Genomic DNA, 18,756 nt, shown 5'->3' on the forward strand with positions numbered 1-18,756 from the left:
GCGCTGTATCATCAGCGAACAACAACTGACTCACTTCCCAAGCTCTCTCATCCCCAACAGACTTCATACTTGCCCCTCTTTCCAGGACTCTTGCATTTACCTCCCTAACAACCCCATCCATAAACAAATTAAACAACCATGGAGACATCACACACCCCTGCCGCAAACCTACATTCACTGAGAACCAATCACTTTCCTCTCTTCCTACACGTACACATGCCTTACATCCTCGATAAAAACTTTTCACTGCTTCTAACAACTTGCCTCCCACACCATATATTCTTAATACCTTCCACAGAGCATCTCTATCAACTCTATCATATGCCTTCTCCAGATCCATAAATGCTACATACAAATCCATTTGCTTTTCTAAGTATTTCTCACATACATTCTTCAAAGCAAACACCTGATCCACACATCCTCTACCACTTCTGAAACCGCACTGCTCTTCCCCAATCTGATGCTCTGTACATGCCTTCACCCTCTCAATCAATAGATATACCAGGAAATATAAAACACTATAATTTACAATTATTCCATCCTCTCCATAATCAAAGTTTGGAAATATGAGGTCTCAGATGCACTGACTGATGTTCCACAATTGGCACTCACCTTGATCTTCTCTACACTATTACAAATAGTCTGTAAAGAAGATTCACTATGTCCAAGGGCACAGCTTGATATCAGCAGTTCATTCACCTCTCTCATAACATCTGAGCACATCAATTTTAAGCTCAATGAAGATGGCCTTATGCTTCTTAGCACCACTGGTACCAGGAGAACTTAAAAGTCGCACTAGTGGCACAATTCAGGTGGCAAAACCCATGCAATATACTTGATGCTGTATCCATACTCAGCATGTGTGAGCTTCTCACATGGCCCTGACAATGCCACACCACTGATAACCATGTTATTCCAGACTCAGGCCCATGTAAATTAAAATAATGGAGTAAATGGACCATATGCATTACTCTACAAATGGCGTAAATCAAATATGCATAAATCGAGAGCCCCTGTAGTATTTTCCCATTATAATGCCACTGATTTTTGACATTCTATTGCTTTTATCATGACTCTTCCTCATCACAAGTCTGTCTGTCTTTCTGTGTTTGTGTACAGTCTACCTTTCTGTCAAAACTAAGAAAAATTACAAATGGGCAAAATAAAACTTAATGGGAGTCTATTGATAAGCAATTCATTAAATCAAGTATACTACCTGGGATCATAATGAAATGATACCACACAAAAATATAAGAATGCCTGACTTGGAAGTTGGAATGATTATGAAACGCAATATCAGGTGCCCTAAAAAAACATATATCAAGTGGCTACAGAAACATTCAAATGAAAATCAGACTTATGATTAAAGACAAATCCAGATGAACCTCGAATAGATAACTACACTAAAGGCACAGCTGAAAAAGGAAAACAGCATTAGGCAACAAGCAAGACAAATGGTGAGTAAAAGATTGATTGTCAAGAGAAACACTGTTATCAAATAAGCAAGACAAGCAATAAGCACTATGCTCTAGCCCTTTGATTATGGCAAAATCTTGTCTTTGGTACTCGTATCTTAAGTAGGTAAGTACTCTAAATTACTGTGTATTATATAAAAGAAAAGTTTAAATATGTCAACATTATTAATAGCAAATGTTAAATCTGATATATTTATCCATCTATCTATCTATATCTTTGATGGTTGTTCCCTCCTGGAACTCCCTCAATGTGATGGCCACGGAAATACAGTTTCCGTAACTGGTGAGTTCCTGTGGCACTTTTCAGCCTTTAGTGCCTCACCCTTAACAGGCCACTGGCAGAAAACAATTCTAGTGCAGCATTAGCAAAGGCTCCTTTACCTAATGTTCCTACTGACTACTTCTACCTATTGTTCCTGCCCAATGTTCATACCTACTACTTCTACCTAATGCTCCTGCCTAAATGTTCCTACCTACTACCTCTATCTATTGCTCCTACAATTTTGCCAAAAGGCAGGGCTAGCACATAGCACTTACTGCAGGAAAATCCAGAGTTACAAAGAATAAGCTGCGTGACTTAAGTGTTGTCAAGCGTTATGTGTGACAGAGAGAAATTGTATATTTGAGGACAGAATGCCAGTGGTCCATATATAAGTGAGGCAGAAAAAAAGACAGCTACCTTGGTCAGAGGAGTGCAACTTGACAAACAATGAAGTGTTGGCTCACTATGCAGCTGTCAGTAACCCTCATGATACCCAGGCAGGTAGTACTGGTAATATCCCTCCTTGGTCATTGGCTGCCTACCAACTACTACCTACAAATCTCAAAAGTATATAGTAAAACTATGGGTTCCGTCACTCTTAATCCAATCTCTAATCCACATTCTTGGCATAGTCCTACAACAAACAATCTAAACTATGCAGCCTGATTCTTATCCTACATGAATTCCCATTCTAATGATATTCATATCATTCTGAAGAGTTTGACCTGATAATATAAATGCTCTGATATGCAAGTATTTTGCAGAAAAATTTTAGTAAATGACCCATCCCTAAATTAATCCTGTATTTCGAGGCCTATGTGTGCAACTGCCTTGAATACACTGGTGGATCAAGCAAGAAGAAAAAGAAAAGCACACTGCTACCAATGCAGTCTGGACATTAGCTCCAGGCAGGGTAGGGGATGGAGCCATCTGACCCCTTCTTATCCTGGGTGGTGGCCCTCACAGCACCTAGTACAACAGATTAAGGCCAAATGTCAGCTATCACAAGTCATTTATATGTTCTGAAAATTTTGTTGAGAAAGTTATTCCTGAACTTTTAAAATTTTATCAGATCTGCCAAAGGATATTCCTCATGTATGAAAAATGTTGCCAAATAAATACAGAACTAAAGCAGCCTCAATGCAGCAAAATGGTTATAAAGAAAATATAAAATAGAACTCTCATGCATAAATTTTTTTTAGAAATCATAAACTGCTACTCGTTCACTAACATTATCATGTAGAGCCATACACACAAAATGTAGACAGGAAAATTTTCAAAAAGACCCTACCTGCTTAAAATGTAAGAAATGGCCTTATATGTATTACCAGACACAGACTAAATCCTCCTGCTAGAGCATCATCACTCTTCCTATCAACTCTATTTGTTTTTGTGGTATCTAATACTGACTGATCTTGCTATGTGTGATATGTGATCCTGAAAATGCATATATTTATGAATGGATAACATAAAAGATGAATGAGACAACAGGAACATAAAAAAAAATTACAGATCTGTGATCTGGAACCTCCTAATATTACATCCATTCTAATCTTACAAACTAACATGTAAGCATTCTGTGTGATGTGAATACACCAAATACACTTGAAAAATGTTGTTACATTAAATACTCTACCTTCTTATTATCATCAACTCCATGCCCACATATGATGTGGATCAGGTGCATACAGCCTTGCAAATTACTCACATCCTCAACCAAAGCCCAATGCTTTAAGTAAAACATGAACTTGCACACTTATATAACTGTTTTTTACTTTTCCCTTTCCACACTAAAATTACATGTCAAGTGAAATCAGTACGTATCTCCATTCATTCTTCTCTATTCAGAAACTGTTTCTGTTGTATCCAATCCAAAACTATTCCTCTGGCTTCCTGATATGATACATCTCTGGCTCTAATAAATTTTCTTATAGCATCCATTCCTCTCTCCTTCCTAATCTTTAACGTTATCAAAATCAATGACTGACAATAACTAGCCCATGATAATACATATAAATCATGAAAGGTGACAAGCCATTATGATTTTGTTTTCAGCATACTGCGAAGTAAAAATTACTTAATACTTGTTGCTTATCATTGTAATGATCTAAGACAGCCAAAGTTGTGGAAAGTTTACAAGACACTAATCATTTTCCCTGAAGAAAATTATACAAATATGAGTAAGTATTGTTTTTCAATGATAAAACAAGCCAAGTCCATGTACCCTCAGTCCATTATTTCATAACTAGACCTAAAACTTTTATGCAGCACTAATAGCTATTAAGTGATGATAACGAACAATTATTCTATGCCCCATAATCTATCATCACTTTTGATTGTGTGAACAAAACAAGTAATGAAATGCTTTTTCCATAAACAGTGTAATTCCATTTCAATTGCGACAATAAGTCCAAATGGATGAGAGCCCTAGACTATTTCCAACACAAAACTAAAAGAAATTTTCCCAAGCCAACCAACAAACATAAACAAGGACACAAGTAGCCTCATTTTCCTCCTTAGCACCAACAGTCGAAGGCTCAGTGCTTAACCATGAAATAATGGTCAGTTCCACTTCGTCAAACTAACCTCAAAGAAAGTTATGGACAAGGATGGCAAATAGCACTCACCATTCAATTTGTATGCTGAATAACACTCTTTCTCTCCACTGCCTCTCCTCTTCTCATCATTGATTTTGCTTGTTGTACAGAGTTATCTTTAATTAGTGGCCACTCCTTTGGTACAGTCGTCAATTTGGTGTCTACCTGGTACTGTTTTCAACCACAAGTCCAATATTCTTTGGAATGTCTCTGTAGTCAATCCAATCATGTTTTTTGTTCTCCAGGTACCGAATCAAATAAATGTTCCAGATTCCTCCTATGGCAATCACGCGTTTTTGCCTATCTTTCTGGCGTATCACCAGGAGTTACACTTGACTTAATCTTTCCACATCTTCCTTGATGGGTTGCTTTTAGGATTAAAACTTTGCTCTCTATTCCTTCTATTTGTGCTAAGCAATGCTTACCAAATACTTTCCCTATCTCTTTATTGTTTCAGATGGTTCATTTCCAGACATTTTAATATCTTATGGCCATTCATATGCTCCAGACCAATGATACTACTTATGAAATGTTTCTGTACTTTTTCTATCCTGTTCATTTTTATAAGCAGTATTCAGTTTTACTTTTTAAAAACATTAAAAATTGCTATCATCAATTTTCTGTCTGTTGTTGCCAATGCTCTTAGTATCATTCCACTTATCATCTGGTCTGAAAGTACTACTGGCTAATCTTTTCAATGTGCTTCTTGAATTCAAGTTTGTCATTTATACTAACTCCAAAATCCCTGATGATTCCTCTATTTCTTTCCTGTAGGGTCCCTGCATGTAGGAGTCACAATATCGTTAGTTGCCCCATGATTTCTCTGTTCAAATTTCTCTCTGTTAAATTCCATTAGATTATCATCCACTCATTAGTATATATTACCCAAATCTTTATGCATTTGTCCCCTTTGACAATACCACCTGTCTAATTTAGTGCATTCATATCTGATTTACGGCCCTCTGCCCTAACGAAAACACAATATATGGGCCAAATATCCAGATGTATAGGCCACTTCCTTATTCTGCAGTATGTCACTTTGGACAGCAGATTCATCATCATGCTTTCCTCCGTCAAATTTTTCAAAATGCCCCACAAAAAGAAGGACTTTCTATGTCTCATTAGCACTGAGGTCAACAAACCCACAATCTTCAAATGTGTTACTACTCAGTGCCATTACCTCAATCTCCAGCTCACTGAAAGTTTTGTGCTCTATTGGGTTTACATAGACACTGTGAGTTCTACATACCCTCAGCAAGTTAAGAATACAAAGACCTATTTGACCATCAACACTCATCAGCTTGTGGAAAACTCACAGGTAAAAGATAGTGAAACCCATCTGACCCCTCAAAAGGCCAGAGAAGTAACACACAATGTAAGCTGATAATCAATAGCCTGTAGGTCCAAACAACAGCAGTATGGATGAGAGTTTATTCAATGCCACCTCACCTCCACATCATGATGCTGTCGGCCTGGATGGATTTTTGTATGGTCATTTTGTACTGTCATTGAATCTGTGAACAAGCATCTGCTGGCCTACATTTTATAATGGTCAAAGAGGATGAAGCCTCAAGGATACAGTCAATTTTTCTGAGACAAACGTATCTTGATCAGCTTTTGAAAAAACTGCTTTCTCAAAACTCACACAGCTCTGTCAGTAAGTGAGATATGTAAGTTTTGAGGGATGATAAACTCTTTCTCTTCATGGAAATGCCCCGTGAGCCATGAGAGATATCTTAACCCTCTGGGGGTCAAAGCCTTCTTAACCCCTATATTAGTCATAAAGTAAACTGCCTGTCATCCTTCATTAACCACCTGATAGGTAGAAATAGTGTAACTTGACTGAGGTCTGCTCTCTGATAAATCAACATCCCTCATTCACTGATGATGACACTGTCTCTAGGTAGAGATGCAAAACTTAAGCTCTTACTACAAAGGTGTTTGGTAAGCATTCATAAAATTTTGTCTGCATTACCTGTAATAAGGCAGAAGTTGCTGAATTAGTTGAGAGGTGACATACCCAAGCCTATTTCATCTACCTCTACCTCCCAGTAACCCTCAGTCTACTCCATTTCACTCAAACAACAGCATCAGCTCTATCATCTTTTTTAGTACCTTTTTTTCATCATATATCATCTAGATTTTCTCATAACACACTGCGGCATATTGGTGGCAAGTTGAGTTTTATCAGGTGCAATCAATACATATGAGTTAGACTGGGAAGATTTTTGGTAAGAAACATAATAACCCTTATGACATGGGTTTCAAATGCTCATAAAAAGATGAAGTGCAAAAATGACAAGTTCTCAAGCAAAACCTGGTAATACAGTATCAAATAGGAAACTTCCTTTTTATCTGCTACAAGGAAATGCACACTGAGGTTATCTGCTAATTATACAATTCAACTGGTGTACCCAAGCAAGACACCTTAATATTCCTTGTGTTAACCCAAAAGAACACCCATGAGTTGATAAGAATTATAGTATTTTGGTATTCTAGTACTGTGGGTGGAGCGCTTCTTTCACATATTTACAAGACATGATTCATATGATCATGGGACCCATAATGATGAAAACAATCTATATTACAACCCTTCTAGATGTAGACTAATTCATCATTAATAAACTAACTGAGACATGATACAAAAGGAACACCAGTCTGTCTCCATATCCCCATCGATGACTTCAGGATTTATAGAGATAGTGTCCAATGTTCCTATGAAGGACCGGGAACCTCCGTATCTAAGTGCCGAAGGATTCTACACCAGTGGTAGAATCTGGACTGTTACCTCTTAGGTGGTTAATTGAAGATGAGAGGCATTTACCTCACTAGTAAGGTGGGGATTAAGAGGTCTCTAATCCCCTGACATTTGGGTTATCTCTCTGCTTGCATGACAAACTAAATCTAGAGGGAAAATCATTTTTTTAATAAAGCTACAACTTACATATTTACTATTCTTTGTAAAAGAATAATGCAACTTTTAATCCATGTAACTGGTCATATGAATTTCCACATACTTTTAAACCATTATCATCCATCTCACTTAATATCACTGGATTTTTGTCTCTTCCACATTAGTAAGTTTTATTACATCCTTGAAAAGTTTTTCAGTTTCTCTGTTCACATTTTCTTTCTGTGCCTTCTTCTAAAAAATGAGAATTTAAAGTTGAAAAAATGTCCCAATACTACTGGCAATAGACAAACATCCTGCTTAAGCTTGGGTGCCCTGTACAATGCTTTTCATCCTGGAAAAAATATTTACTAAAAAAAAAAATCCAAAATGATTGAAAAAGCACATATAAGTTTTAATGCTGCACAATTATGTTTACCAAGCATTGGTCACTCTGTTTCTGATTAACTTTTGTGTAATTATGTGAACATTTGAGACCCATGGAAAAAGGCCTCCAAGTATAAATATGGCAATATGACCAAAGTGTTGCCTTAGTACTTAATGACAATAAAAAAAAAAATAATTATTTATAAAATAACGTATTTACCATCTTCATCACATTAACACTCTTTGTCCTGAAGAAAAAGTTTTTACCAAGAAACTAAAAAAATCAAGAAAATCTAAAAATGTAAAAAATGCTCACGAGTGAAAACAGTAGGTGTGATAAAACACACCCACTGTCACCTTTGTTTACTGTAGCCTGACCAGTAAGCATCGTTTGCTCTGGGATAATGAGCACTCACCTTCTGTTTTGAGCACTGCCACTATCATTTGGTCATCCACCTTAGAACCTCGATTTGTCCTATATTGTATAGCATTCTAGACCCATGATGTATGGAAAAAGGCCCGTAAGTGTCAGTGATCCATATGATACCAAAATGTCAAGAGAAGTATCACTTTTGAATCTTGAATTAATTTTTCACAGCAAACTGGGGTGGGTGGATGTCATCTGAATGTAGGCTACAACATCATCACTGGATCAAGGTAACTTTACAGTGCACACACTGATTTGTAAATTTGTTTTGTCCCAGGGATAAATTTTTTTGGATGTAACAGAATTTGGTTTCTAATGGACTGCCTTTCCCTCTAGTTACTCCACAAGGATGGGGTTTCACTGTAATACATTTACCAAGTATTTTCATTTAGAATTAGTACTGATATCGCAATGAAGCTCTCATATATTGCTCATACGTAAGAAAGAATGCTGCCAGGAACATATCCCTGTATATACAGTGCTATAATGACCTCATTTAGAGCCTATATATTTAGTGCTCCCTTCTACAGGAATGTATCTTTGAGTGCTAAACAAGATCCTAGTATATATACTTTGATAAAAAAGTGTTTTCTATGTCGCTAAGACCATAGCAGTAATGATGGAACACTAGATATCTTTTTGGTAATTATAAATAGCATCATTATTTACAGAACACTGGATAGATACACATAATACCTGCATCAATGATTACAGGGAATAAAAATTCCACAACACAAAAGAGAAAAGTATGATAGTTCACATATTTGCAGTTTACCTGGGTGACCAGTTTGGCATAAGAAAAAGTAGCAATTTCTGTAACTGCTACAAAACATTACTTGAAAGTGTGTGCACTTCTTAACAAATGATAAACATGTGGTGCATTTACAGGATTCTAAAGAGGAACTATTCTACATATGAAGTCCATGCATTACAGAACTTTTCAAGGTTATTGTAAGGGATCAAAGACCTATCAAAGAGGAACTATTCTACATATGAAGTCCATGCATTACAGAATTTATCAAGGTTATTGTAAGGGATCAAAGACCTATCTTCAACACTAATACAACTTATCAAATGAATCAGCAACAGCTATTGTCAAGCTTGGGGAATGGTAGGACCAGGAACTTACGAGCAAGCTCTACTTCCAGGTTGACACGTGTAGTGGTGCGTCGGAAAACATTCTTCAGCAGCCGAGCAGTTTCGGTGAGCCTGCAAAGCCAGTTCTTAGGTTACTAGGACAGCTTATCTACACAGAATTACCGAGCTTAAGCTAAATTACAGGACTTTATGGTGAGGTCATATCAAAATCTGAATTTAACTATTCGTTGACGACCATTTTTAAGGAATTCTAATAATACCATCACAGAAAAGATGTGGTGTTACCGGATTCCGTCTGCTTGAGGTTACACCACAAGCGAAAAGTCACCTTTGGTGAGGCTGAATCTTCATCAGTTGCTGAAATAGAATACACTCATAAAAGAACTTCCCACCTCAAAGGAGTCCATCCTGTCCCTGCTACTGAATGGAGTTGCATCCTTAGAGCTCCAGAGGCCCCAAGATAGGGGGTCTGAGGTTATAGCCCCATGACCCCTTTATCAAATGGGTCCTGGAGTCATATAATAATATCATAGAAGAAAAGATGTTGGGGATACTAAAAGGGCACTGTTGTCAGAGATGTATAAGACAGTACTATCAAATATTTTTGTTTATGACAAAACTTAAGTCATGGTCAGGAGTAAATGCCAAAGCTGATCTTTGAATGAAAAAAAGGAGGTATAAGAAAAAGATAATATAAAAAAAATTCCAAGCATTTTTTGGAAAATGGAAAGTTTCCCTACATAAAAGGGACAGGTTGTGTTTGTTAGGGCAAACAAATGGAGGAAGAGGTTCCATTGCAGTAGTCCAAATATCCAAGGTATGTTCTATGAATGGGGTATAGCCTTTAGTGCCTCACCCTTAACAGGCCACTGGCAAAGAGCGACTCCAACAGTGTTTCTAGAGGCTCCTACCAAATAATCCTACAATCTACTTCTTCAAAAAGTGCCTACGTAATGTTCCTGCTTACTAATTCTACCTATAGATCCAATCTAATGTTCATACATACTACTTCTACCTACTGATCCTGCCTAACGTTCCTACTTAATATTTCTATCTGTTGCTCCTACCATTTTGCCAAGTTAGGGGATTTCATGATCTCAACATCTGCATTCTTTATTTCTCATTCAACTCTTTCATTCTTGCTTCTTTCACTGCTATCTGTATTATCCTTTCTGATGCCCTTCTATCTATCTACAGTTTTCTGTCATCTAGTATTTTTCATTTTGTACCAGTTTCCTTAGTCTTTGGAATCTGCTTAATGATTATCTGGTCTAGCCTCTCACTGCATGTTTTTGTTTGAAACTACGATATTGTCTCTGAAGATCTCATTCCTATTTGGGTTAGAATCCTTTCAATGACCTCTTCCCAGTCTGATTTCTTGGAGTGAAAATTTGTCACTCAACCCATTGTTGTCCTCTTTTGCTGTATTATGTTAACATTCATTCATTTCAAAGATAAATGTGATTGTACCAGGCAAACTGGTACCATGAATAACTTGTGCTAACACTATTTTGGGGTGACACTGTACACCATCAAACAAGAAAAACGTCATTACTTTGTAAAAACATCACCTCTGTACCAGAAAACTTATGGACAAGACAATACCCAGCAGTTTAGTTCTCATATGTTGCTCTACTCTCTCTCAAAAACTGGGGTTGCCTTATACATGAGGTATATGTTTGGGGTTGACAAATATACAAGACTGACAAATACATAAGTACATAAGGTACAAAGTTTTTGTTCAGTATGAAAAAGAAGCTGAGGCAATTTAGTCGTTGTAATCATATTTCTAAAATGCGTCTACATTTACTGCTGAGCCATCAAATCAACCTAGTATACACACAACTTTTATCTATCAATGGTGCAACAACTTTGCCAAGCAGCACTTTCATGTGTGATTGAAATACATAACTAATAAAATAATTAACCAATACATTCAGCATTAGATGCAAGACAGCTTGATCACTCCTTCCATTCTAACTCTCAAGAGCAAATCAAAGGACAGTGAATGACCTTCGTGACAAAAATACATCCCAATAAAGTTCATAATGAATGAATTTTCTTCACGAAAACAAAAACTGCAAAACTGATTAACACACAATAAATAGAGCCCTGGCAAAGAGACACCTTAAGCAAACAAATGCCAAGTTAAAAACATTTCACACACACAAAAACATAAGGACATGACACATGAGAAGACATATTAGAAAAATGCACAAAACAATAATTCTAAAGGGCATCAAACATCGCTTCTGATCTTCACTGTCAAGAGTAAGTTCTTGATGACTGACAATATACAGTAATTTCCTACAAAGCAAATAATTCATTAATGAGAAAAGTTATTTCCTAAAGTCATTATCAAGAATGCACCTAATGCCAAGAATAATATGATAGAAAAGCACTGCATAGCAGCAGTTATCAAGAAATCCACAATGAGACAGAAAGATTCTAATTCCATGTACATGAGATATCATGGAGCAAGAAGATTTATGTATATCCTCAGTAGGCAAGACTTGGAATGGCAAGTCTTATCTGAACATGGATGATGCATAAAATCATCTTTTGCTTCCCAGACAATGCAACAAAAAACTATCTACACAGTACATACTGACATTCACAGTAAGTTTTAGCAATGCCACAACCCAGGCAACCACTTTGAGATAAGACAGTGATGTATTTGAGGAATCTTCATGCACACATCAACCTACTTCTGAACATGCATCAACGGACCTTTGTGAGGTATGCTACTTCATGCAGCTGGGGACAATTACAAAAACACACATTACAGAAATTCAGATTCAAGAAACATATTCTTTAGTACTGCAAGTAACAGAAGCATGTCAACTGAGCTTGAATACACATGTACACCACATGCTAAGAGTAAACATAAGTGAACCACCTATGCCAATATCCACAATAAAGCAAAAAAAAAAAATCACAAAATTATGACCTATCATTGCATCAGTTCTCAACTTTTGTTTCCTCACACCCTGTGATAAAATGATTTCTAATTGCAACATATCTAACAAATGTGGGTTATGTGCAAGAGAGAAGCAATAAATGTCCTTCCCTTGTAAGTTTAAGTTCCTATTTAGATACCTCAGAAGAGGTCTGTTAACAGAAAGAATTCTCTACATGCATATTAAGAAAAGTTTCAACTAAAAATTTTACCCTACAGAAACTCATTTCAACTTATAAGGAAAATGAGAAAAAGTATAATTCGGGAAGTTCAATGTCTATCCAAATAGGCTTAACTATCAGACTTTTCATTAAGCATAGTATTAATAAGACTATCAAGAGTGATTTGCTTTATGCTGTTAGCCAATACATTTTCTAGGTCTCTGAAGTATTATCAATATGGTTATTCAATGATAATGACTAAAATACACACATGTGTACAACACATCAAAAATATTAAAGATATTTCTCATGATCAGCTTTAGTGAAATAAACAAAAATTTGATTTACAGAAATGGTATGTTAATATTCATTTTAAAACAGACATAATTTTGTGACAATCAAATGAGTGTAACATTTACAATATCAAAGTACAAACCTCAAAACAGCATGAAACTTGCTCTTACTGCAGCTCTGATTCCATCTGTGGCACAACTGTGTAACGTATTAATTGCTAACAGAAATACACAATTCCTAACCCTTGCCTATCCATTGGGTCCCAAACCAGTAATTTTCCTAACTTATCTAAGGATTAAACATACATATTCAGGGGTGAGTAAATACAAACTAAGGCTTAGAAACTCTGTTTTGAGTCAGGAGACTGAACTGTGTACTCCAACAGCGGAGGAAATCTGAAGGGACAAGCTAAACAGTCCTCCCCTGTTAAGGCAGTAGAACCTGTTGGAAAGCCCTATCACTTCAATGAATTACTGAACGCTTCCAGAAACTATAATCTGTGCTCCATCCAATCAAGGATCCCTAACAAAATGAAACCTCTCCTCAAAACTTCATCTACTGATCAGTCTTTAGCTAAAGGCATCTATAACAATAACTGCTGCACTACATTTCATTCACTTTCCTGTACTGATAAAATAGTGCAATTCTCTTTGGTTCTTGTTTCTCCTGTAATTACCTAAGATGACTTCAAAATTCCTTCACCTCCTGATGCTCCTTTCACCAATTGTATGCCCCTTCCTGTAATCTCTTTACAGATTGTCCAAAAGCACTTCTCTCTCTAGACACAAGCAAGGCTTATAGACCAGATGGCATTATATCCTTGTATTGAAAAACTGTGCTTTCAAACTTACACTTGAGTTTGTTCGTCTCCTCCATTCCTCTTTACACAAAAACATATCCTTCTTCAAATATTGTATCGGTACATCCGATCCCAAAGAAGATATGACTGCTTTAACCCCTGTAACTATCACCCGGCTGCAATGAATTTTACTACTGCCAAAGTCTTTGAATCCCTCTGCAAATATCCTCAAACATCTTGAATCTCTCAGTCTTCTCTCTGATCATCAATATGGCTTTTAGTATGACAAGATCCACTATTGATACCCTTTCCTGTCTTACTAATGTCTGGTCATCATCTCTTGAAGTATTTTGGTGAATCCTGTGGGGTTGCCCATGATATATTCAAAGCTTTGGATAGGGTGTGGCATCAGGTTCTCGTCTCCAGTACCTTCTCTATTTTGGCTTCCCTCCCTCACAACTAGCTTCTTCTCCAGCCAATTTATCTTCATAGTTGTTAATGGGTCAACCTCTCCCCTTTTCCTTTTCATAAGCAGTGTTCCTCAAGGTTCTTTCTTCTCTCCTTTTTATAAATGATTCCCTCTCTTCAACAAAAAAAAAGTGCACTCGTATGCTGGTGACAACACTGAATTCCTCTGCTTCAATCATGTCTGCTTCATCCTCTTTAGTTCGATATGTATTTCATCTCAACTCAACGACCACAAGATATCTCGACAAGATATCTTAATGGGGTAGATGAAACCTAGTTGAGTTTAATGCCCCCAAAACCAAATTTGTGCTCTTCTCTCTCTCTGAAAAAAAACACAACTTTCCTGTCACTTTTGATGGATCTATAATTCCACCACTCAACACAATGAACGCATCTGGTATCAAGGTAACATCTGATCTATCTCAGAAACCTCACATTATGCACTTAAGTCTGCCTCTAAGAAACTGGAAGTCCTGTTCATCCATGAAAATTTCTTTTCTGTTGAACAGTTCCTCCATTTATATGAAGGAATGATAAATCCTTCTTTGGAGTTCTACAGCTCTACATTCATACTAAACAGAACCAAGTCTAAAGCAGTCTGACATTAATTCTCCCAAGATCATCTCACCTTGAACCATTTGTCCTATACCAACCACAATATTGTTTCACTCTTCCTCTTCTCCAATCATCAGCTACTCCACATACTCCTCAGCAAGCTTTGTATTACACAATTACCATATGGCTGCTTTGATAATGGCTTTTCCTACACCTTGAAGCTTTGGAACTCTATCCCCTCATATCCACCCCTAAGACCCACAACATGGCCCTTTTTAAAAGGCAAGTTTTCACTTACTCCTAAATTCTTGGAATACTTTTCTGCAACAATACTTTCTCCCTCTCATTAACCCTTTTAATTTTTCAATTAAGGCATGGCCTTGATGGAAGATTTTGTCCAATACTGGAGGGGAAGGGAGGCAAAATAATTTTCTTTCAAGTTATGATAAGCATTTGATTATAAAAAAAAAAATGGTAGTTCAAAGCCTACTGCTTTTGTACACGTATTAAGTGTTCATCCATAAACCAATAATGAGTGTTCGTGTATTTTACACTTAACAAACCTCATTAGTAATATTTCACTTACTACTGGGGACCACTGATCTTAAGGGTGAAAAGGAAAAAACTCCTACCTGCTAGTCACAAAATATTTCTTCCCTACTGTGCAATCATATCTTTTAAGAACCAAACCAATATTCTTTTATTCTGCTGAATATGACTGAACATCCAAGGAACTGACTAAGCATATACTATGATATGATTCTTGCTTAGTCAATGTGATACTGTTTTCCACAATGACAATTCACTATAGAACAACAAGCACTGACTAAAACACTGCTCTAACTCAGGGACAGGATTCTTCCGGAGGTACCAGTTGAAGAAGAATAACTTGACAATTGTTTAATTTATTTACAATGGCTATCATTGGCTGACATAGAAAATAACTTCTGGGAGTAATAAATATACACTTTCTTAAGGTAACTGATCTTTCTAAAGTAGGGTCACACTAATCCTACTACACAAAACACTCAAGAATGCATCCTTCAAACAGTACATATATATCAACAGTGAAATAGATTTCAATACCATTGTTACAATCATAATGAAAATATAGTTCCATGGTTCAGGAAAAAATGAAAACCCTATAATGCCACAACCAGCAATCACAACTACTGAAGCTAAATGTAGTTTTGGATACAAAGAATCATGCATTACTCATGCGTACTACTGCTGGATTGAAATATTTAGCAATGTTTGGGTAAAAAAACATATATTAATTGGAATAGAGTATTTATTTTACTATCATGAGATCACCTTTATTTCACGATGGCATCATGCATCAGGCACCTGCTATAACTCAAAGTCTGACATTCAAAATTTTTTAAATGCTAAATCTCAAGAAAACAACAAAAAGAAACTGACAATATTGATACACACTATGCCCTAAAGCCTACAGAGTATATCAGTATAATCAAAAAAGAAACCTGAGTAAAAAAAAAAGTGTTGTGCACCTTAGTTACAGGCTGACTGTTAATAAAAAATATCAGAATATGCAAAGAAAAATACTGGAAGGTGAGACTTGGATGGAGACATACCAAACATTCTCATGGACTGTTTCAGGTAATTACTGCAAGCTCATTAAGTTTTCTTCTGTACAGCAGAATGCCTACTGCTGCAAAGTTGACCTTATTCATACTTATAAAATACATGAAGATAAGAACATAGAGTTCAAATATGTTACGAAGCTGTAAAACTTTCTTGAGAGCAAAATCCCTCTTACAGTATCAAAAAAATACATTCTTCTTTGTGAAACCATATCTGCTAGATTCACATGTACCTGTGGGATTCCTTTCCCTCTTAATTACATACAGATACCATTACACCGATGTTCGTTTTTTCAAAAATACTGCATAGTCAAACAGTCGAAAAAAGAGATGAGCTAGTACTTACGGATACAATCTGCGGCCAATCTTATCCACACTATGAAGTAACCATATTTATCTACTATCAACAGCACTTTAGAAGGCACGCTTTAAAATTCACCATTACCTCTTTCTCAGGGGAATGCTTTCTCAAAATCAAGAGCAAGTATTTCAACTCTCAAGTGAAAGGGAATCACGCATGAAAGCTTTTCCAAAAACAATGTTACATTCACTTAATCAACCTAATATGATGACACCTTTTGTAAGCTGCAATTAATCACTAAAACACAAAACACGTAAAGTCTGGACTTTACACTGTGCCAAACTACGGAAATTTAAATGGAGGACAAAGTGTCTGTATTGTTGACTGGTTGGTAAGGTTGTTTAATGGATGGATGACTCATGGTGAGGTGCCTCAGGATTGGCAGAATGCTTGCATAGTGCCACTGTGCAAAGGCAAAGGGGATAAAAGTGAGTGCTCAAATTACAGAGGTATAAGTTTGTTGAGTATTCCTGGGAAATTATATGGGAGGGTATTGATTGAGAGAGTGAAGGCATGTACAGAGCATCAGATTGGGGAAGAGCAGTGTGGTTTCAGAAGTGGTAGAGGATGTGTGGATCAGGTGTTTGCTTTGAAGAATGTATGTGAGAAATACTTAGAAAAGCAAATGGATTTGTATGTAGCATTTATGGATCTGGAGAAGGCATATGATTGAGTTGATAGAGATGCTCTGTGGAAGGTATTAAGAATATATGGTGTGGGAGGTAAGTTGTTAGAAGCAGTGAAAAGTTTTTATCGAGGATGTAAGGCATGTGTACGCGCAGGAAGAGAGGAAAGTGATTGGTTCTCAGTGAAAGTTAGTGTGCGGCAGGGGTGTGTGATGTATCCATGGTTGTTTAATTTGTTTATGGATGGGGTTGTTAGGGAGGGGAATGCATGAGTTTTGGAGAGAGGGGCAAGTATGCAGTCTGTTGTGGATGAGAGAGCTTGGGAAGTGAGTCAGTTGTTGTTCGCTGATGATACAGCACTGGTGGCTGATTCGGGTGAGAAACTGCAGAAGCTGCTGACTGAGTTTGGTAAAGTGTGTGAAAGAAGAAAGCTAAGAGTAAACATGAATAAGAGCAAGGTTAATAGGTACAGTAGGGTTGAGGGACAAGTTAATCGGGAGGTAAGTTTCAATGGAGAAAACTGGAGGAAGTGAAATGTTTTAGATATCTGGGAGTGGATTTGGCAGCAGATGGAACCATGGAAGTGGAGGTGAATCATAGGGTGGGGAGGGGGCGAAAATCCTGGGAGCATTGAAAAATGTGTGGAAGTCAAGAACGTTATCTTGGAAAGCAAAAATGGGTATGTTTGAAGAATAGTGGTTCCAACAATGTTATATGGTTACGAGGCAGGGGCTATAGATAGAGTTGTGCGGAGGAGGGTGGATGTGCTGGAAATGAGATGTTTGAGGACAATATGTGGTGTGAGGTGGTTTGATCGAGTAAGTAATGAAAGGGTAAGAGAGATGTGTGGTAATAAAGAGTGTGGTTGAGAGAGCAGAGGAGGGTATTTTGAAATGGTTTGGCCACATGTAGAGAATGAGTGAGGAAAGATTGACAAAGAGGATATATGTGTCAGAGGTGGAGGGAACAAAGAGAAGTGGGAGACCAAATTGGAGGTGAAGAGATGGAGTGAAAAAGATTTTGAGTGATCGGGGCCTTAACATGCTGGAAGGTGAAAGGCGTGCAAGGAACAGAGTGAATTGGAATGATGTGGTATACCGGGGTCGACGTGCTGTCAATGGATTGAACCAGGGCATGTGAAGCATCTGGGGTAAACCATGGAAAGTTTTGTGGGGCCTGGATGTGAAAAGGGAGCTGTGGTTTCGGTGCATTATACATGACAGCTAGACTGTGAGTATGAACGAATGTGGCCTTTGCTGTCTTTTCCTAGCACTACCTCACGCACGTGCAGGGGCTGTCATTTCATGTGTGGCGGGGTGGCGACGGGAATGAATAAGGGCAGACAGTACGAATTATGTACATGTGTATATATTTTTTTGTCTGAGTGTGTGTATATATGTATACGTTGAGATGTAGGTATGTATACGTGCGTATGTGGACGTGTATGTATAGACATGTGTATGTGGGTGGGTTGGGCCATTCTTTTGTCTGTTTTCTTGTGCTACCTCGCTAACACAGGAGACAGCGACAAAGTATATTAAAAAAAATAATTATATAATTTATATCTATTATACTTTGTTGCTGTCTCCCACATTAACGAGGTAGCACAAGGAAACAGACGAAAGGATGGCCCAACCCATCCGCATGTACATACATAAAAGCCCACACAGGCACATATACATACCTATACATTGCAACGTATACATACATATACATACACAGATATATATACACATGTACATATTCTTACAAGCTGCCTTCATCCATTCCCGCCACCACCCTGCCACACATGA

At 37.2% G+C, this 18,756-nt stretch overlaps 1 protein-coding gene across 1 annotated transcript in view; it reads right to left on the reverse strand.

Annotated features, from left to right (window-relative positions):
* ATP8A (ATPase phospholipid transporting 8A1) overlaps positions 1-18,756 on the reverse strand; it is a 100,576-nt gene that overhangs the window by 19,910 nt on the left and 61,910 nt on the right. The window contains exon 21 of the mRNA XM_071667965.1: positions 9,168-9,247. Coding sequence (XP_071524066.1) covers positions 9,168-9,247 — 80 coding nt within the window. The remainder of the gene's footprint in view (positions 1-9,167; positions 9,248-18,756) is intronic.

The sequence above is a fragment of the Panulirus ornatus genome, chromosome 2 (genome assembly GCF_036320965.1).
Source record: "Panulirus ornatus isolate Po-2019 chromosome 2, ASM3632096v1, whole genome shotgun sequence".
NCBI classification, from domain to species: Eukaryota; Metazoa; Arthropoda; class Malacostraca; order Decapoda; family Palinuridae; genus Panulirus; species Panulirus ornatus.